Raw genomic sequence first — 22,251 nt, forward strand, 5'->3', positions numbered from 1 at the left:
AAATTTTATGTGTTACGTTATCATCGATAATTTGTGTTGTAATTTCACCCCTGGGGATGTTTATTCATTGAAATATCCGAAGGCTGTGTGATTTCTTTGACCATTGTGCATTGCGTCACGAGGCCTCACTCTCGTGTATTTATTGGCGAACTAAACCGTAACAGTATCACTGATCTACCGTTTGACCGAGTGCAAAGAACTGCTCATTTATACAACATGAAATCCTTTGTAAGTAAAATAGTAATTTCAGTTAAGATTCCGGCTTAAACTCGCAATTGTTAAATTGTTTTGGGATTTGCGACGTTTCAAGTACTTCGTTTTATAGTTGAAATGGCCAATGGCAAACCGCCGTGAAAATATTTTCATTCGGGATGAAGATCGCATGCCAGATTCTCTTACTAACTAAGCAGGAATAAATAATAGCTTAGGGGTGCTTTTCAGGATATTATCAAAATACCCCTTCTACTCATATCTGTTCATTAAATATTTATAGCTACTAATATCATGCACCCCACGCTTTTTTTTACAATAATATCATTTTTCTTCACTATTTTTAATTCAAATTTATTAAAATTTATTTTCTATTTAGTTATTTAGTTGAGTTTTCTATAAAAGCGTATTTTGTTAGTTTGTTTTTTAAACTTTTTTTTTTTAAATTCAAATTTATAAAGATTTATTTTCTATTTTTAGTGAGATTTTCTATAAAAGCGTATTTTTTTTTTGTTTTTTTAAACTATTATTTATTTTTCATTTTTTAGTTGAATTTCAATTTTTTCAATATTATTTTTTTAAATATTTTTTTTATTATTGTTTTATATTAAATTGTCACCGGTCACCGGTAAGTATACCAAATTTCGAGTTAATCCGACGTTTTGAAGGGGGTCAAAATCATGTTCAAAGATTCCGTTACAAACAAACATACGTTTGAAGCTAATAAGAGCGTATTAAAAAGAAACGAAATCGTCCAAAACTAACCGTCGAAATATTAAAGTATGTATTATCTCATCTGCAGGTAGTCCTGTTCGCTTTAGTGACCATCGCGTCTACCGCCAGCATCCGTGAGAAGCGCTGGACTGGGTTGCTCGGCGGATACAGTGATATTGGTTTCGGCGGATACAGCGGCTACTCCGCCCCCGCTGTGGTCTCCGTCAACAAGGTTGTGAACGTTCCCAGGGTGGTCAGCGTTCCTCAAGTGGTCCACGTCAACAGAGTGGTGTCCCAGCCCCAGGTCATCTCCAGCCCTACTATTATCGGCGGATACAGCGGATACGGAAATGGATGGTGGTGAACACCTTAATTGATGAAAATGGTTTTTTAGGGGTTTAAATAAATATTATTTTGTTTAATATTTATTTGTTTTAATCAACATAATTTTTGTTTTTAATTAGTTTGGCTATTAACAAATATGTAGATTGGAATTCCTGGATTATTTTTTCCACTACCGGTACTAACCGGTAGGCAATCTCAAACATAGAGGTGTGAAGAATCGATGATGGTACCGGATTTCATCAAGGTGGGTGGCGCATTTACGTTGTAGATGTCTATGGGCTCCACAGTAACCACTTAACACCAGGTTGGCTGTGAGCTCGTCCACCCACCTAAGCAATAATAAAAAAAGTTAGCATAAGGTAATGATTTTCCCTTACCTTCTGCACCGAAGTTTTTCTTTTAGTCAGTTGTTATTTATACTCCGCGGTCCATATAACGACACTTGCAGGGCAGTCTGTGTACTTATAGCTGCCGAAATGGAAGGTTATTTAAAGTATTACGGGATATGATCTTCCGACACGAAGAAAACGTACGAGAAGAATATGAATATTCTGAATAGTGACAGTTTGAGGGTGATATTGCTCGGTAGACCGACGGACCGAGTGTTGTTGTCGGAACTTGTATAGATTGTATAGATCTTGAAAATGTCGTGAGGGAGATTCAGGTATCTGTTAAATATCTTGTGTTCTGTAATGGCTGCCCGCCACAACAGCAAGATTTAAATTGACTGCGAATAGTTTTTCGTATTTTACTTGCTTTTTTTTGTTTCTAAACCATTTGGCCTTTTTGTGGGGCCGGCTTAGACAGTGCAAACTTCTTAACACTTTTTCTTAAGGTGGGGCGGATCATGGCGTCCATTTATGGTTCCCGGTAACAAGTTGTTACTACTCATTTCGTAAGTACCGGTAACCCTCCTATAGCAAGTTAGATACGTTACCTGTAACTTTTACTATACCTGTATGTATTATGTTCCCTATAACAAATAATAATAATAATAAGCAGTAAAATTTCTGTTATTCCCACACATTGTGTGTTCATAGTGTATAATGTAATTTTCTAAATAATTTCCAACAAAAATCTCGTTATCGTGTTGTAGAAGAACCGTTTTATAAAAGGGTTTTGGGGAATTTTTCTTTCAGTGCTAGTGTTGCAAAATACCGTGTTAAAGGTGGGTCGGTTACTTACTTGTATAATATTTTAGTCATCCGCGACCGCAAAAAACTGTAAACTGTAAATTAACGTTCGTAATTGTTCGTAAACGTTCGTAATTGTTGTAAAATCAAATCAATCAAATCAAATAAAAAAAAAATTATTCAACATAAATGAAAGTACATACTTGTTGAACGTCAAAAGAACTACCGCCAATTCACAAGAACTAGCCTCCGTCCTGAGAAGAATTGGCAAGAAACTCAGCGGGCATGTATTTTTTTTTTAAATATTAGGTTTTTTTTAATGTTATATTTTATTTATATATGAACATATTATCATATTAAAGTAAAGATTAGCAAGCGAGATTAAACTAATACGTTTTTTTATTATTATTCAAGTGAATAGTCTATCAAGAGGAGTGCCTAATTTGCATTGAACTTTGAATGAAAAAACACTTTGATTTTGCAAATTTTGACGCCAAATTTTAAGGTTAAACTCATTTAATGCAAAATATTTTATGCGATTTTGTTTTAAAAGTTTGGAACGTATTTCGATACATTTGCACATGTAAAGCGAGCAAGGATAGCGGACCTTAACCACATCGAACTAATTGAGGACGTGTGAAGCCAGTACAGCCTGTTAGTGCCGTTCTATTTAATGTTCTCAACTAAAAAAACCTAGATAACAATATCTTCTTTTTTGTTTCGATGCGTCGATGAGCTCATGGCCCAGCTGGTGTTAAGTGGTTACCGCAGCCCATAGACATAGCGATCTGCTCTCAACACCTGCAGATCGTTGAGTTTCACATACCCCGCGCGCCCCCTAGGCGCGGGGAAATCGTAGGAGGTTCGGCCCCGGGCCCGAAAAAAAAAAGCCCATAGACAACTACAACATAAATGCGGCCACCCACCTTCTAAGTCTCAGTTTTAACAGTACAACGGTTGCCCCGCATTACTGCTTCACGGCAAAAATAGGCAGGGTGGTGGTACCTACCCGTGCAGACTCACAAGACGTCCTACCACCAGTATTTACGCAAATATAATTTTGCGGGTTTGATTTTTATTACACGATGTTATTCCTTCACCGTTCATAATAGAAGCAGTCACACAACTCAGCTTAGTCTTAGCTGTGTGTACAGAGTAATGCTTCGTGCAGGCGACTTGGTTTAGAAACGCTCATTACGCATTTGACAGCTAACGGTTACTCCACATCGTCACATGATACAGTTCGAGATATAATTTCCTTACGATAGGAATGAGGTGTAAGTATAAGGCATATGATGTAACTAGTAATATGAAACTTTTCAACTATTTGTAACTGAGTAATTGTAGTAAGTATACATTTCTGGACGAGGCACAGCGCGGCGACCGATGCGGTCTATGGTGGATACGTTGAAGTCTGCCAATCCATCGCGTGGGCGACTTTTATTTTTATTGCATAGATGGGTGGACGAGCTCACAGCCCCCCTGGTGTTAAGTGGTTACCGGAGCCCATAGACAACATAAATGCCGCCACCCACCTTAAGATATAAGCTCTAAGGTCTCAGTATAGTTACAACGGCTACCCCATCTTTCAAACCGAAACGCATTACTGCTTCACGGTAGAAATATGCAAGAGTGCCATAATGCCCCTGTCACTGCCGCCAGGGAGAGTTGTAGTCAGGCAATTGTTGTTTGACTTAAGAAGGTACACATTTATCGCGATCATTTGCTACGCGACACCACCTTTGACCCATTTTTGAGAAATGTTGTAAAGAGACAAGTTTTCTTAGGATCTTTATCGAAAACCTTGCAGAATTCTATACTGTTTATATATAATTTAATCATCCATAACTTCTTCTTTTCTCCACCTTATCTCACTAGGTGGGGTCGGCACAGCTAATTTTCCCCTTCCATTCGCTTCTATCAGCCGTCATCTCAACACCTCTCTCTCTCATATCGTTATACACACACTCCATCCATGTCTTCTTCGGTCGACCTCCCCCTCTACCTTGCACTACCATTTGCATACATCTTCTAGTCACATGCATCTAATCATCCATAACATTATTATAAATGAGAAATTGAGTTGAGTTTGTTTGTAGCGCTTTAACTACTCACGCATGCTATAACCGCACAACCGACCAGAAATATTGTATTCACGTCCAACACGTAGGTTCAGAAAAATAAATAAATAATAATAAATAAATAATAAATAAATATTTACTAACAATCACGCCACGTTAACTGGTCCCGTGATAAGTTCGTAAAGAACTTGTGTTACAGGTACCAGATAACGGAAATAAATATAAGATTTTTATTATACACATACACATATTTAATATACATCCATAACCCTGGAAAAGACATTTATATTTATCATACAAATATCTTCCCTTGGCGGGATTCGAACCCGCGACCCCCTTGTGTAGTGACCATTTCACTTACCACTACACCAGACGGCCGTTTGCCTTTCAACTAGATTTTTTTTTATAAATTTTTTACATTAACGCGAGTGATGTCAAGCCAAGCCAAGAGTAAAAGCTAGTATTATATAAAACAGACATTACATGACAAGACCAACATACGTGGCAACTAAAAATGGAAATATGTGCTATTTTGTATATATTTAAGATATCTCGATTTTAGTCCTCTGGAACGGTGAAGCTTGTTGAGAATTCAAATTGTAGGCAAGTCTTAAATGTATTAAATTAAGGCCTAAGATTAAATCACCACCCTCATAAATACACTTGTACATATATTATTGAGCATGTTATTGATCCTTAAGATGATCTATTATGAGTCACTGTTATTGATTTATTTTGCAAAAAAGTATTTTTAATTCAGTTGAAATAATTATCATTTAATAATCCAACAATTGTTTTCGATCATGTTGTGTAGCTGTTACAAAGGATCTTGTTTTGTTTGTTATAAACAAGTATAAAGACGTTAGGTGGTTAGCTAATAATAATATTTGGCAATTACACTCGTAAATAATCATGAGTTGTGTGGTGTCAATGGGACTAGGTCATGTGTATTTTTATATTTATACATGTTACAAAATGAAACCAATAAACAATGAGATTAAATTTAATATCCTCGGTGGACTTTACATCAAATTCCCTGTTCAGAAGACATCGGAAGACCTGTGTATGTGATTTCGGGTTCCTCAATCCACTGTAGCGGTAGATGTCACGGAGCAAAAGAAAACCGGTCAAAAAGCAGAATCACGCCAACGGTACTTTCAAGATAAGCTTTACATAAAAGTTCCGAGCAACAACACTTGGGCTGTTTTCGTCTACGGAGCAATGGCAAAAGTTCGTTCCAGAATTTTCCCTCAGTCGTCTCCTCCCTATTTGCTACTATTTTAGTTACTTTCACCAGCGAATCTCTTAGTGACAATATAACTAGCACAGTCTTCTTATTAAGAACAGCACCTTCTTTTGTTACCCTAGTTTATAATACTTAGAATAATTAATTTTTTGACATAATAGCGACTTAACGTATTAAGTTCTAAATCTTATTTGGTTCAAAATCATTTACATAAGTAATCGTTTTGATCACGTCCTAATATTATTAAAAAACAAAAATACTACAACAACGAAGGCAAGGTCGTATATTTATTCATTGAAAGACTTGCGAAGGCTGTGGACTTGCGAGGATAGTGTTGCGACACGACGCTTTGAGCGCGGATATATGTGGGTGAAATCTTGTGGATAGCATCAGTCGCTCTCCGATCTCCGACAGCAACATGAAATCCTTTGTAAGTTGTTTTATTTTATCGGTCTAAATCCTGACTACCTCTGCAGCGATGAAACAAGCGTTCCTATTTGCTCCTCCAAATGGGCCGTGAACGCATATGCGCATATGCGCATTTTGTTAGTTGTATCGTAAAATGATATGCGGTATAGTGCACTTAGTGATTTCGCATTACAGTTTAAAGGAAAGATAGAGTAGGGTGATTTATAATGAGTATAATTCCAATAGTAAAATCTCTGGTCTACTCGGGAGGATTAGAGCTTGGCAGAATCATTGAAGTTCGCGTTAAATATATCGATAATTGAGCAGTCCACAAGGACCACGAAATTATTGGTAATTGTAAAGGTTTCCCCTGCAGTCGGTTACCGTACAAATATACATATTATATCGTTATCTTAAATGCCGAACTATCTAGTTTTTTAATAAAAATCAAAATTAGTCAACATTAGCAACAAAATTAGCCAAACTCAAATGAAACGTAAATGTGAACTACATTATGTTTGACCGAAGAACTTGTGAATTAACGAATTTTAAATTAGTGAAATTTGCTCTAAATGTATTGAGTGCCAGTTTTGCAGTTGTTGTCTTTAATTTCAGGTGGTTATCTGTGCCCTAGTGGCCCTCGCCTCCGCTGGTAATGTCCGCGAGAAGCGCGGTTTCCTTGGCGGTCTTGGCGGATATGGTGGCAGTTTTGGTGGTGGATACGGCGGATACAGTGGTTTGGGCGGATACAGCAGCTACTCCGCCCCCTCTGTGGTCTCCGTTAACAAGGTCGTGAACGTCCCCAGAGTGGTCAGCGTACCTCAAGTAGTCCACGTCAACAAAGTGGTGGCCCAGCCCCAGGTCGTCACTGTTAATAAGGTTGTCGGCGGTATCGGCGGTTTCGGAGGCGGATACGGTGGTGGATACAGCGGCGGTTACGGCGGCGGATACGGAGGCGGATACGGTGGCGGATACGGCGGTGGTTATGGAGGCAGCGGATGGTGGTGAACACTCTAGTCAATGTGATATTACTTTAATTTTTTTTTAGTTTGTATTTTTGAGATGCCAATAAAAATGTTTGTCATCTATTGCCTCTTTCACTTTTACTTATATTTTTACAATCCTACTATATGAATATGAAAAAAACTCTACACTATTAATATTACTAGATGATGACCGAGCTTTGCTCGCTTTTTTTTTTGATAACGCCATCTTATTGTGTCTTTAAAGCGGTTAGTTGCCCTCAATTAAGAAAAATAGTATTATTATTCGCCAATAGATGTCGGGAAGAGTTGATTATTGAAAACACGAATAAAACACAACATTTTCTGAAAATAAATCGTAGCTAGATCGATTTATCGCCCCTGAAATCCCCTGTATACTAAATTTTATGAAAATCGTTCCGAGATTCAGATTATATACAAGAATTGCTCGTTTAAAGGTATAAGATAAATAGCTATAAAGTTAGAAAATTACTTAAATAATACTTGCAAATATTGATTCGCCTAGCTGAAATTTAGAAGCAATTTTCTTTTAGTTAACATAAGAAACATTCTTCGCATAGGTATGATATAAAATCTATATAAATAAAAATGAAATGCTGTTTGTTAGTCTCGCTAAAACTCGAGAACGGCTGGACCGATTTAGCTAATTTTGGTCTTAAATTATTTGTGGAAGTCCAGAGAAGGTTTAAAAGGTTTAAATAAATATGAAAATGCTCGGAATTTAATAAAAATGACAATTTTTATTTTTCCTTTGATGTGTCCGCTGTCGGACGGATTCCTTTTGTTTGTTTATAACTTAGGTCTTTTATTTATCGATTGAGGCACTACGAAGTGTGCCGGGTCAGCTAGTAATTTATATAAAAACACAACAGTGCCAAAAGTAGATATATATTTTTATGGAATTGTAAGGAGGTAAGCTTGGAACATAGTAGTAGGTACTTAATTTCTGAATGAATAACAGTCTCGATTCATTTGATGAATTATAGTCTGCGATAAGTAGGTGTCATGAAAACTTCAAGTACGTAAGCCTTGTCTCAAGGCCCATTGGCATTGGCACTGATAGAAAGATGTAGACAGGTAACACAAATGAAGTTTGCTACTACAGATCCCTGCCGTTTCATGTTTGTTCACATCACTTCGGTTTGCTATTGATGCGTGTTTCTTTAGTTTATAAACTACCAATTATGTATCCTATACATAATTTAACGGCGAAATATATTTCATGTCGATTAGTGTGAATTATATTTATCTTTATTCTATGGATTTTACGTGTCTGTCCCTAAAAAAAAAGATAAAAATATCAAATTCTATTTTCGAAATCGTAGTCAGGAAACCAAAACAGAAAAAATAAATTGTCGTATTGTCTTTATCGCAGCATAAGCAAAAAAACTAAGATAAAGCTCATGAGAACCCTTATCTTCTCCATATTCTTGTACGCTTCTGAGACGTGGACCCTCAAGGGCCGTACCCGATCGAGAATTGACGCATTTGAAATGTGGTGTTAGCGCAAAATGTTGGGCGTATCATGGACGGAGCGCCGAACAAATGTGTCAATTCTCGAGGAGCTAAACGTCAAGACCCGTCTATCTGCAATTTGTATGCAGCGTCTCCTCAAGTACTTCGGACACGTGACCCGACAAAATCCTGAGAACTTGGAAAAATTAATAGTTGTAGGTCACGTGGAAGGAAAGAGAAGTCGAGGAAGATTACCAACCAGGTGGACGGACATTATCAGGGAAGCCACAAACACCAGCGTCCCGGGCGCCATTAAGCAGGCCGAATGCAGGCAGCATTGGAGGAAGCTGGTGCAAAAACTGGACCAAGGTGGTCACGACCCTCAGTAATGAGGAAACGACAGAGAAGAAGAAGATTGTCTTTAAATCTTGATATATGTGTACTTTTTATAGGTCAGGTGACCTGAAATATTCAGTTGTAATAATAGGTTTACGTTTGGAGTTGCAGTTTTACAATACTGGTCATTTGTAACGTAATTAGTGTATGGCTGTCAGTAAGTACTAAATTCAAATGGATTTTACTTTAATAACATGCACTATTTTCAAATACAGTCATATTTGTTTGATTAGTGTTTCGTTTTCATTAGGTACATCTGTAATTTTTTCATCAATATGGACGCGATAAAAATACAATCGCATCGCCCGGGCGGCATGGTAGGGCCGCCGTACCGCGGAGGCCGGCTGGTTCTGGTTGTGGTGTTGACCGCGAGAACTGAACGGGTTCTGACCCCGAGTGGAGATCGGGCGTCGGGTGTAAGAGTCGTTTAATGCGGTATGACTCTAAAAATATCCTTGGGCTCGCGGTCTGCTCCCAACATCGGCAGATCGTCAAGTCTCACGTACTCCGCGCGCATACTGGGCGCGGGCTACGAAAAAAAAAAGTAAAAAGGCTGGCTAAAAAAAAAAACCCCTTGCGTTGTTTAACAGACACAGAAACGAAGCGAATTTAAACCGCATTGTCACTTCACTTTTTTTTATTATCGTAAGTGTTTATTGTATGGGCTAAATACTGTATAATTAAGTGCATCATCAAATAACTCAAACACACGATGGCGTCTGATACAAAGTAGCGGATCATAGAGCTTAGAGAGTCAATTTATCAGAACTGAAATCAATGTATATGATCACTGTTGTAACTAAGAAGTTGGATAAAGAAGTAAACGCCCGGGCGGCCTGGTAGGGCCGCCGTACCGCGGAGACCGACATCGTTGCTCGTCGACTATCGCCTCGACGACCCTTCGGTCGGGCGTCCTCGGGGTGGCGCCGCGTGTCTGGTTGTAGTGTTGACCGCGGGAAACCCCCTACTCTGACCGGGTTTTGATCCCGGATGGAGATCGAACGTCGGGTGTAAGAGTGCAGAGGAGTCGTTTAGTGGGTGGGCCCTAAAATTCTTTTTTTTTTTTTATTGCTTAGATGGGTGGACGAGTTCACAGCCCACCTGGTGTTAAGTGGTTACTGGAGCCCATAGACATCCACAACGTAAATGCGCCACCCACCTTGAGATACAAGTTTTAAGGTCTCATGTATAGTTACAACGGCTGCCCCACCCTTCAAACCGAAACGGATTACTGCTTCACGGCAGAAATAGGCAGGGTGGTGGTACCCATCCGCGCGGACTCACAAGAGGTCCTACCACCAGTAATTACGCAAATTATAATTTTTGCGGGTTTCATTTTTATTACACGATACAATTCCTTGGGCCCGCGGTCTGCTCTCAACACCTTGTAGATTGTCAAGTCCCACATACCTCGCGCGCACCCTAGGCGCGGCTACCTCGTAGGAGGTTCGGCCCCCCGCCCGAAAAAAAAAAGCATCCACCCCAGTCAAGATTTTGTATCGTATCTGACTGCGGGGACTGAATGACGTCACAATGACCAAAAAAACCGCCGCTTACGTACGGTCCATGATTTAATTGTATTCTAAGTGAAGTTCTAGAGACCCCGCGGAGTGGTGCAAAGACTCTTCCCTAATTATTATATAGCTCTTAGCACATTACTTATGTGCACCATTATTGTGTTTGTTAAAACCGTCATTGTTTTACTTAATTTATTTCCAATATGTAACATTTTGAGAAAGCACCCCAGCACTGTAATGTGGCATATTTCACTAAGTTTAAACTGATTTATTACTTGGTAAATTATGAACGAATACAAATTTTTCGTGTTATTTTTGAATACGGTTGACGTTGATTAATAGATATAGGTGGGTTAAGTAAGGAAATACACTACACCACTTCTGACGGGGCTGCCGACTTAGGTCCTCTTGGAGACACTCTCGGGGACACGTGTCCAGATACATCGTCGCGTCGGAGAGATCATTGTCATGCATAACGTTCTGACCGTAGTATAATAATTGTTAATCGACTGATATTTATGCATCTCGTGTTCCAAATACTGACTATTATAATGAAAACCTCGCGTCTAAGCCTCGACCTCGGTCACTCGGTCAAGGGTTCAGATCCGGAATTCGAAAAACAAATGTTTTTCTGCAGATTAGTATAACGTTTAATTATGAATCTATATTTTGTAACTTGGTTATTAATGTACGATCAGTCAATTTGTAGGTTTTACTAAACCAATATCAGTACCGCTGTGCTGGGTAGTTACAGAGCAACCGCACCGGGCTTCTCAATAAATGTGATGTCTTCACAAAACAGGCCCTTCGTCGTAGCCCGCGTAGACTTGGAAGCCAGTGTGAATACAGATAACAGCATCTAAGGTAACTATTAAACGTGTTTAAGTATTTCTGCAAATAAGCATTGATTGCATGAGTTTAAGCACCATATTATTTTGTGTTAACGTAATGTAATAAAGAAAGTAATTAATCGAGATATTAAATCGAGAGAGTACATTTAATGTGTTGGCGAAAATGTAAACATGCAAGTAAACGACCACGGGAGTAATGTGAGGAATTCTTTTAAGATGATTCCATCACCATCGCACCGCCCGCCACCGGACTAAAGTTCATCCATACTACCTGGAGCCACTGCGTTCATCCACAGTGCGTTTCCAGAGATCATTTTTGCCACGTACCATCCGGCTTTGGAATGAGCTCCCCTCCACGGTGTTTCCCGAGCGCTATGACATTTCATTCTTCAAACAAGGCTTGTGGAGAGTATTAAGCGGTAGGCAGCGGATTGGCTCTGCTCCTGGCATTACTGAAGTCCATGGGCGACGGTAACCACTAACCATCAGGTGTGCCAAATGCTGCTTGCTCGGGCAATTAAATAAAAAAAACGTGTGATAGTAATCTTGTCATGATAGCAAAAGTATATACAAAACCGAATGTCAAATTCAAATGTACCTTTCTATGTAATAAGAGCGGGAAATTCAGTAAGCGGCAGAAATATTTAGATAGAGCTATGGTAACCGGCTGTCTGATTAATTTATAAATTACTGCGCCGGTACGTCTAGTGTTGTGAGCTCGCACGCTTAGGTACCTGACGCTATCCTGCGTGTATAACCTACCTATTCGCTGGCAGCCTAAGAGTCTATTTCAGCTACGCCCGGACGGGTAGATGAGCTCACGGGCTCAACCTGAGAGAATTTACTAACACTAGTTCTAGCAAGAGCAGTGCTTCGCAGGATCTATTACCGGATCGGAAACGCGACCCACTGACAATATTCGGCGAGAAGCTCAGTGAGCTGTGTCTATGGGCTAGTTCGCTCGTCGAGCCCTTCGTCGCAAGCAACGGGTTCGACGAGGACGATGACCGGTGCTTGAGGTACCTAAAAGCACCGTTAGTGGATCGGGAGGATCCGAAATGACGTGTTTGGGGCGACGTCGACTGCTTTCCATTCTTTTCGCAGGATCGGGAATGTAGTTACCGGAGGCCACGATGAGAGGGCTCTCGTGTCGTGCCGCTTTATTGAAGTGGCGCATTGATGCCGACTATAGATACTTACTAATAGACTCTAAGTCCAGGTCGTTATGGAGGTCGACGTTCCTGACGAACCACGGGGCTCCGACGGCTATCCTGCAAAAACGGGATTGAATGACTTGGAGTGATTTTAAGTTAGTGCGGGCCACGTCAGCGAACACTACACTTGCATAGGTATGACGGGGCGTATGCAACTTATGTAGAATGTCACCTTATTTCTAAGGGACAGTTTGCTTCGCCTGCAAATCATCGGGTAGATAACCGCCTGTTCCAGCAACGAAGCGCTTAGGCGTTCCAGCTTCAGGCCCTTCTACTGTACACTTGAAACTCTCCAGGCGGTCGCTTTCTACGAACTTCGGTACTAATTGACATCAGGTGAGCTGCGGGTTCGGCCGCCTATCTTACCTAATAAACAAACAGAACAAATCGCACCTTTAAAATTATAGAGACTCATTTTGAAATATTTGGATTTCGTTTTTAGTTAAAAAATGGACCTAGAACGACCCTTTTAAGCGACTCTTAGTAATCAAATGACCAGAAGTAGCTTATAAAGGGACAAAGCTATCCATCGGTCTCTTTCACTCCGTCCCCTTGCTCTACGTTTTTTCGGTTTGAGAACTTCAATCGATGTTTTCCAAAAAAACACATTTTTGAGTTGGGTCATTATAATTCTAAAGGTTTGATATGTGTTTTAGTTTAATAGGAGGCTTATTTTGAATCGTAAAACATAAAAAACTGATTACAAGGCGCTCGCTCGTTCACGCAGAGGTGACGCAATAACTTGGACGTTGCACAAAACTTACATTTTATTTGTTTAAATTGTTTCAAAAAAATTTATTTCATGTTATGGTCCACTTGGAACTATAATTGAATGTAATATTGAGTAATGATGAGTAAGGTATGTGTAACGCATTGTTGTCGGTGAGCGCCGGTGAGAGCTTATGGACATTGGCAAAGTAGTTGGTTTTTTTTGTTTCAAATGATAGACAAGATTACGACGTCGAAGAACCTAGAAGACCGCTTATGACCGCCTATGACGGCCTACCATCGGACGGCCGAGGGGCTTCAAGCCGAAATGCTACTCCTCAATCGTGTTGTCATTAGCTAAGCCGCTTGCGACTTTATGCTGATGTTGATGTTGTTGTCAGGTATAGATATCACAAAGAGAATGAACTTTGAGATACTGCCGAGATCTTAGTGTGGTAGGTATATAAATATGTAATTATACTTTGAGACCATAGAACTTATATCTCAAGGTGGGTGGCGATTTACGTCGTAGATGTCTATGGGCTCCAGTAACCACTTAACACCAGGTGGGCTGTGAGGTCGTCCACCCATCTAAGTAATAAATAAAAAAATTAGAGCACGAGGCTCTACCTGGACTTGACCTCTGTCCGGTTGTGTCTAGAAAATAAACGACCTTGAACTCCTAGAGCTACTGGTCTTGTTCATCATCCGTCCGCATTAGTGATTTTATTTGTTTATTGCCTAGGTTTGAGGACGAGCTCACAGCCCGTCTGGTGTTAAGTGGTTACCGGAGCTCACAGACTATCTACCTCCTATCCTTACCTCTATCTATCTACAACGGCTGTCCCACCCTTCAAACCGAAATGCAATACTGCTTTACGGCAGAAATAGGCAGGGTGGTGGTACCCATCCGCACGGACTCACAAGAGGTCCTACCACCAGTAATTAAGCAAATTATAATTTTGCAGGTTTGATTTTTATAACACGATATTATTCCTTCACCGTGGAAGTCAGTCGTGAACATTTGTTAAGTACGTAGAAAGTTTCATTAGAAAAATTGGTACCCGCCTGCGGGATTCGAACACCGTTGCATCGGTAGATACAAATGCACCGGACATCTTATCCTTTAGATCACGACGACTTATCTTCGCACCACCTACCGTAGGTCAAATTACATCCCTCTACGTCCGGCTATTACATTCGAACATTGAAATATGTCTTATTAGTAGGGGTTACAAGACATCCACACTACCTCGTCTCGAGAATTCAATAGAATGCTAGAGTGATCAATTCCCAGCTGATTGTGTGAGTTAGCTTACAATGGATCCTGTAGACAACTAAAAACAACTGAAATTGAAGAAGTGTAGATTAGTATCATATGATTTTTAATTAATTTATACCATATCAGTCAAAGATTCACTTTAAAGTGTGATTTATTTAGCGTATCTCCCCTCGAAGGCTAACTAGCGATTATTCATCGGTACACACCACCGAGGATAGTGTTGCGACACGGCTTGTGCGCCGCGGATATATACCGCCGACGCTTCCAACACAACATCACTTGTCTGCTAACCAACATCGCATCATGAGAGCATTCGTGAGTATTACTCATTAAAACGTTCTAAAAGCAAAACGTTCATTAACTAGGCGTTTCGCATTACTAAACTATTTCGTTACAAAGCAATAACAGTTGTGACGGCAAATCTATAGTGACTAGGATAATCCGAATATAATATTAGGTCATATTATTCGAGAATTTATTCTTTTTTCGATTTATTATACGCGTGTAAGTAGAGAATCGGATTAAGATTCCGCTATTTCCATTCCAACCAACCAACCAATACCAACTTCTAAATAGTGAACCGCGAGGGTGTCGCCATCATCATGTTTACAAAAGTGCATTCCGACTGCTGTAAAGTCATTGCGCTGTTAATACAATTTAGGGTTTGACTTTTTGGGTTAACTTGGATTGATTTGATTTGATTTGATTTGATTCAATTGGTTTTTAATGTGCCGTAAAATTCCAAAATATTTTTTTCAATTCGGAGAATACATCTAGACATGTAGGTATGTACGTGTACAAGTATGTGTTGCTCAGCACGCTTTGTAATTACAGGTTGTAATCTGCGCCCTGGTGGCCCTCGCCTCCGCTGGTGACGTTGGAAATGTACGTGAGAAGCGCGGCTTCCTCGGCGGACTCGGTGGCGGCTACGGCGGCTACGGCGGATATGGCGGCGGCTACGGTGGCGGCTACGGCGGCCATGGCGGATACAGCGGTGGTTACGGCGGATACGGCGGCTCTGTCATCAGTGCGCCGGCCACTCGTGTTGTTGCCGTCAACAAGGTCGTGAACGTCCCCAGGGTGGTCAGCGTGCCTCAAGTGGTCCACGTCAACAAAGTAGTGTCCCAGCCCCAGATTGTTACCGTTAAGAAGGTTATCTCCTCTCCGTCTATCGGCGGCTATGGCGGTTACGGCGGATATTCCGGTGGATACTCTGGTGGATACTCTGGCGGCTACGGCGGTGGTCACGGTGGTTACAGTGGCGGATACAGCAGCGGATACGGCAACGGATGGTGGTGAACTAGTCATTAACTGTGAAAAAATTTAGTTAACTTGTTTCGTTTATGTATAAATAAATTTTTATTTTATCTAAAACAAACATTTTTGGATTTCTCACAACCCCTTTTTCACAATCTTTAAAGTTAGGAAGGTATTTTGTTTATTGGAGGACAGTAAATTACGTGGCATCTAACCAAGTAGCATATTTTCAGTAAGAGTTGCTGAAAAACAAAAATATTTTACTATCTATTTATCATGTAGGTAACTGTTTTAACTTCTGTTGGCGAGGCTGATTAAGAGGCGACATGTGTAAGTACAACCAGCCTACCTTTATTCCCGTGAAGCAGTAATTCTGGTTTGATTTGAATTCACGTTATGATGTACATGCGTTCTAATTATTATTTAACGGTCGGAAGAGATCATTCAGCCGACTGCAGCAGTGTAAGAATCCTCTGAGATTATCTTGTTTTCATCAAAGTAAAGTGACTTAAAAGCGCAAATGTCAGTTAGCAAATTTGATTTTCCGGCTGACCGACTGGCGCGAGTTTGCGAAAGGGCAAAATAACCTGTCTTATAGATATGGCATCTACTGACTGACTCCTCGTGACCCTTGTAGGGACTTATTACAACACCGTTGATTCCTCGAACTCCAAGTTCGTTTAAAAATGTTCAAATGCCTAGTCTTAGTGTTGGGATTTAGTCTATGATGTAAGTACATAAGAAATGCAACAGACATATATGTAAATACAAGCTTCCAACAAAACATCGGTTTTTTCATCGGGACTTAAAAGCTGACACACGAACTTTTTAAATTGATACTTTGTTTGTTGCCTGTGTCGTAATGTTCATTAATTGACGTGTGCAATTGAGAACTCGAAGTGTTAATAATTAAAATTATAAAATTGGTAATTTAAAAAGCTTTTGTTCACAATTAAACTTGTTTATATTCACTAAGTTCTTGATCACAATTTAAAATTGTAGAACAGAATATATTTATGTAAAAGGGATTATAAGTAAGGCTTGAACTTTAGACTTGAAATATAAACTTGGTCCTAAGGGTGTCATTCGGCATCACCGACACTTTATTATATATTTTACAAGGTGGTCTGGTCCGTGATCCTGGAAATGGATGGAACACGGAGTGCCCTACCTCCGCTGATTGATCGCCTTCTATCCGGAGGTCAGTTTGGTTGTCTGGATCGAGCAAGGTGGGGCGGGCACCGGTTTTTATTCTCGCAACATGCACCGCTTGGCACAAGAGTTGTTAGGGTATGATTGGGTATTGAGGAGGGGGAAAGAGGGGGATTTCTGAACGCATACAAATTTCACAGTCAGTAAGTGTGATTTCTTCTATTGATGAATAGTTGACCGGCGGTCCGGCTTGGTACACACTCGTACCGTGAAGGATGTTAGTGTTTGCACAGAACGCCTTTGAACGGAGATCACGTTCGCACGTACGACGACCTTGTCTCAGTTCTCAGACAAATATATTAATATTTGGCTATTAGTGGCCCCGGTTACGTCAACTGTCACTGTTTTGCATATCGATTGGATTTACTGAGATTTACGTTCATTACTTAAAGCTAAGTCTTGAAAGTGTTTAAAAAAGTTTTTTTAGTGCTGTGATGTCGTTGAGCATAGGAGCTTACAACGTTATTTACACATAGCGTTTATTTGTTTATTCTAAATTAAGATTTGGTTGCTTTTATGTGAATAGTATTAGATTTTTGTGTATTCACGGTAGTCTCCGGCCGGTCTGACTTACGACATAGATATGAGTTCCGGCTCGAATGTTAGATACAATTCAACTATTTTTGCTCGGTTTTATTCTTGCTTTCCGCTTTAGAGCTTGCTATGACTATTTGTTTTTTTTGTTTTTTATAAATATGAAGTTAGAGGCCTAATATTTTAATTATAGCTAAGACTCTATAAAGTCGGCGTGGCCTAACGGATAAGATGTCCAGTGAATTTGTGTTGAGCGATGCATCGGTGTTCGAATCTCAGGCGGGTACCAATTTTTCTAATGAAATACGTACTCAACAAATGTTCACGATTGACTTCCACGGTGAAGGAATAACATCGTGTAAGTAATAAAAATCAAACCCGCAAAATTATAATTTGCGTAATTACTGGTGGTAGGACTTCTTGTGAGTCTTGGTAGGTACCACCACCCTGCCTATTTCTGCCGTGAAGCAGTAATGCGTTTCGGTTTGAAGGGTGGGGCAGCCGTTGTAACTATACTTGAGACCTTAGAACTTATATCTCAAGGTGGGTGGCTCATTTACGTTGTAGATGTCTATGGGCTTCAGTAACCACTTAACACCAGGGGGCTGTGAGTTCGTCCACCCATATAAGCAATAAAAAAAAAGGCTCGAATGACAACGTTTAAACTTCAGCTTAGCTGTTTTTCCATTTATATTTTACAAAATGCATGGAGGAGTGGCATTATTGAATCGGATCGGAAATAGGCAGGATGCTGGTGGAATACGTGGTCTTGACAGATTGCACTGTTTTCACAGGCGGGTGATTATGATATTATGTTCTTTTGAAAATCACTTCAATGATTAGTTGACGCTATAAAGAGTCTGCTTCAGAGTAGCCTCAATTATTTCAATAGCTTAATATTGTTTCTCATACTGATCTTATGAAATTAACATAAGTTTGGGTAAGCTAATTGTAAAATAATAAAATGATTATAAATTTTAGGGCAGTGATCCAATTATATTTATTGTAAACTATATCATCACTAGGCTATAGTAATCAGTTCATGAACTCATGGGACTAGAATATTCATTTCCAGGCGCTGGCGTAGGTGGCTCCGTAGCCGGTGCCGAAGCCGGTGCTGTAGGGACCGAAGCCGGATCCGTGGGTGCTGTAACCGGTGCTGTAGGGAGTGTAGCCAGCTCCGTAAGTGCTGTAGCCGGAGCTGTACGGGGTGTAGCCAGCTCCGTAAGTGCTGTAACCGGTGCTGTATGGGGTGTAGCCAGCTCCGTAGGTGCTGAGGCCTGATCCGTAAGTGCCGTATCCAGCGCCGTAGCCGGCGAGACCGCCGGTGTAGCCAGAGTATCCCAGGTTGTAGCTGGGCTGGCTGACTACCTTGTTGACGGTGACGACCTGGGGCTCATTGATGACCTTGTTCACCTTCACGACCTCGGGGACACTCACGACCTTGGGTACGTGGACGACCTTGTTGATGGCGACTGTGGTAGGTACGGCGGGAGTGTAGCTCACGGCCGGGGCGGTGTAGGAGATTGGAGCGGTGTAGCTGACGGCAGGGGCGGCGCTGTATTTCACGGCGGGAGCCACGACGGGAGCCACGGCAGAGTAGCTCACGGCGGGGGCGGAGGCGGTGTAGCTCACGGCGGGGGCAGCACTGTATTTCACAGCGGGTGCAACGGCGGAGTAGCTCAGAGCCGGGGCAGCAGAGTAGCTCACGGCGGGGGCAGTAGCGTAGCTCACGGCGGGGGCGGTTGCGTACTTCACAGAGGGAACTGATGTGAAACTGGAGTAGCTGACTGCCGGGGCAGATGAGTAACGCACTTGAGGTGTGCTGTAGCCATAAGAGCTGACGGCGGGAGCGTAGCTGGCGGCGGAGTAGGCGGGGGCGGCGTAGCTGGCGGCAGAGTAGGCCGGGGCGGCGTAGCTGTAGGCGGGGCTGGCGTACCGGTATCCAGCGTTAGCATAGCTGACGGCGGGCGACGTGTAGCCGTAAGAGCTGACAGCCGGGGTGGAGTAGCTGTAAGACGAGGGGGAGTAGTAGACGGATGGAGAGGAGTAGCCGGAGTAGCCGAGGCCTCCTAAGTTCTGGTAGCCGCTGCCGTAGCCGAAGGTGGATCCATAGTTGGAGTCGTAGCCAAGTCCGTGGAAGAAGCTACGCTTGTCACGTGCGGCCTTGTCTTCTGTCTTGGCGGCGGCGGCAATGGCCACGAGGGCACAGATTAAAACCTGAAATAGATATAGAAAATGGTGATGATCTGATATATGGCAGCCACGTTCAAAACACCTACTCAAAGCGCCAGCTTCGTCACCATAGTCACATTCAAATAATGAAACTACCGCCATCAATAGCTCATAGAACTTTATGTGAAAACTTTGGCTACTTATATTATATTGGTGGTCCCCCAGTAGTTGAAATTCGACTATAATTATTTTAAATTTTAAGTTTGAACATTATAATGGTTCTATTGTCAAAAACTATTGTACTTCTATAATCACAGATTTCACCAAGACTACACTATAGACCAATAATATTAATATATTCTCAATTTGACCACAGACTACAAGCAATAAGAAAAGTTTGACAATAAGCAAATAGTATGCATGCATTTTTGTGTCAAATACATAGTAGTGTGTGTAATGTTTTTATTTATTGATTAATGTATTTTTTAGGCATAATTTTAAAAATATTAACATTCTGTACTCCTTCTCTATATTCTCTTTAAGTGTGTGAAATTTCATTACTCCGTCTGCGCAATTTTCATAAAAAGGTGTACAAAGTTTTTGCTTCACGTATTAATTAATATATAGACATAATGTAGCGTGTTGCTTAAATCATTTGAATAATAACAACGTTGAATGTTATAATTAGTGCGTTTCGACTTGACATTTCAGTAACAAAACGAGGAACTAGAGAATAAATTAATAAAATAACGATAACGATAAACTAAACTTTGTCTAAATTGTATCATTAAATTATATAATCATGTTATTTTTAATTCAACTATTTGGATTTTAAGACATCTAATTAACTCCGGATCAGTTGTACGCACATTAGATAATAGTGATTTAATGCGTTTTGTTGATTTCAATTTCATTTTTATTTTTGGGAATTTGATATATTGGCAAATGTATGAAATGTATTGCGATAGTGTGCACGATGCCAACAGCCCAGGTCTCAAGGTCCCCCACCTCAAGACGTGTCTTGACTCATATGACTCATGTAATGTTATACAGGTTAGGTTTTTCTAAATTACTATTTACTGTGTAAAATTGGTCTGACAGAATTATTTATATCACCTCATAAGGAAACAAGAAATTAAAGGTTACGGTCATTAGCCAATGCTTGTCAAATGTTAAATTTTAATTTACTTCATTCTGACAGTATATTTCACCAAAGTTTATGGTAATTGATGAATTGTACTTTTTTATAATTTTAGTATTACATTTAAAATAAAATTGACACATTTTTACGTTAGGGTTTGTGTAATAATCATATTTTTTCCCTTATCTAATCGTTGATAGTCTAAGGGGCCATTCCAACTACCTGCGGACGGGTGACAGGTGAGCTCACGGGCTCAACCTGAGAGAATTGCTAATACTAGCCCTAGCAAGAGCCGTGCCTCGCTGAATCTACCACCGGATTGGAATCGCGACCCACTGAGAAGGGATAATAAGCATCATAGCTTTTCTTGAATTTGTGAAAAATCTCTATTAGACTAAGGCATCACTAGGAATGTCGGATTAGTGATGTGCCTAGAATGGTTTGATAGTTAAATTGCAGTTATTTGAAAACGGACATAATATAGGCACTGTTCATTACGGTTTTGTAATGAATTATTATTATTATCGCAGTATACTAGCATGCGTTCCACGAATACCTCAAACAGGCGTTATGTTTGTAATTCTACATCATAAGAAAGTATATTGCAAAACTGTTAACTTTAAATAAAATAACTTTTAATTATATCGACAACATTGATCAATTTCATCATAAGGCAAGGCGTATGAGCAGCTATAAACAGAAAGCGGACCTGAACTGACATTAGTTTAGTAAGTAATAGTAAATATGGGGTTTGGGTGTGTCATAGATATTGTCAATGTCCGTGAGTGATAGTGTACCCAATTATCGACCGTTTTCAACGACAATACAAGATTTAACGGCTTCAAGATAAGCCAATTATAATAAATATATATCGACGGTTGAAAGGCAAACGTGACTACGCGACAATAACTGCTTTGTACATAAATGATAGGCAATAACCATATTTGATGCGAAAAAAAAAAAAATTATTGGTCTATTAAAATAATTTCAATCCTACAGCTAAATTCGTTAAAATATAATTTTTTCAGGTATTTTAACTTTAAATTAGTCTACTGTAAAGTTGACGCATTGTCGCTTAGTCACGTTTGCCTTTCAAGCGTCGATATGTAAGAAAATATATATGAACAAATATATCGAACCTATTTAAAAAAAAGTCAAAAGGATACTCACAAAGGATCTCATCTCGGTTGATCTCACGGTCGGCGGTCGAAGGAGTGATGTCGCAAGCCATCTCCTCGACACATATATATGTGGAGCACATGTGACGTCACTAGGATTCGCGGCCTTCAACCTATATACAAAACGGACGAGCGTAATAATAATAAACTGATACGCTCTTCGATTAAATTAAGATATTTATAATTAGGT

General features: G+C 40.3%; 4 protein-coding genes across 4 annotated transcripts; 3 read left to right on the forward strand and 1 right to left on the reverse strand.

The window, feature by feature from the left end:
• Window positions 1-36: 36 nt before the first annotated feature.
• Window positions 37-1,315, forward strand: CPG2 (cuticular protein glycine-rich 2). The gene is made up of 2 exons (XM_028183787.2): window positions 37-228; window positions 1,013-1,315. The coding sequence occupies exons 1-2, from the start codon at window positions 217-219 to the stop codon at window positions 1,286-1,288; spliced, it is 288 nt and encodes a 95-aa protein (XP_028039588.2). The 5' UTR covers window positions 37-216; the 3' UTR covers window positions 1,289-1,315.
• A 4,815-nt stretch (window positions 1,316-6,130) lies between these two features.
• Window positions 6,131-7,178, forward strand: CPG3 (cuticular protein glycine-rich 3). The gene is made up of 2 exons (XM_028183832.2): window positions 6,131-6,159; window positions 6,753-7,178. The coding sequence occupies exons 1-2, from the start codon at window positions 6,148-6,150 to the stop codon at window positions 7,143-7,145; spliced, it is 405 nt and encodes a 134-aa protein (XP_028039633.2). The 5' UTR covers window positions 6,131-6,147; the 3' UTR covers window positions 7,146-7,178.
• A 7,626-nt stretch (window positions 7,179-14,804) lies between these two features.
• On the forward strand, window positions 14,805-15,933 carry CPG1 (cuticular protein glycine-rich 1). The gene is made up of 2 exons (XM_028183814.2): window positions 14,805-14,879; window positions 15,399-15,933. Exons 1-2 carry the CDS (start codon window positions 14,868-14,870, stop codon window positions 15,861-15,863), a joined length of 477 nt encoding a protein of 158 aa, XP_028039615.2. The 5' UTR covers window positions 14,805-14,867; the 3' UTR covers window positions 15,864-15,933.
• A 2,602-nt stretch (window positions 15,934-18,535) lies between these two features.
• Window positions 18,536-22,168, reverse strand: CPG4 (cuticular protein glycine-rich 4). The gene is made up of 2 exons (XM_089734742.1): window positions 22,054-22,168; window positions 18,536-19,787 (listed from the first exon to the last, which is right to left on the reverse strand). The coding sequence occupies exons 1-2, from the start codon at window positions 22,063-22,065 to the stop codon at window positions 18,633-18,635; spliced, it is 1,167 nt and encodes a 388-aa protein (XP_089590868.1). The 5' UTR covers window positions 22,066-22,168; the 3' UTR covers window positions 18,536-18,632.
• Window positions 22,169-22,251: the final 83 nt, after the last annotated feature.

The sequence above is a fragment of the Bombyx mandarina genome, chromosome 18 (assembly GCF_030267445.1).
Source record: "Bombyx mandarina strain Sakado chromosome 18, ASM3026744v2".
Taxonomy (NCBI): domain Eukaryota; kingdom Metazoa; phylum Arthropoda; class Insecta; order Lepidoptera; family Bombycidae; genus Bombyx; species Bombyx mandarina.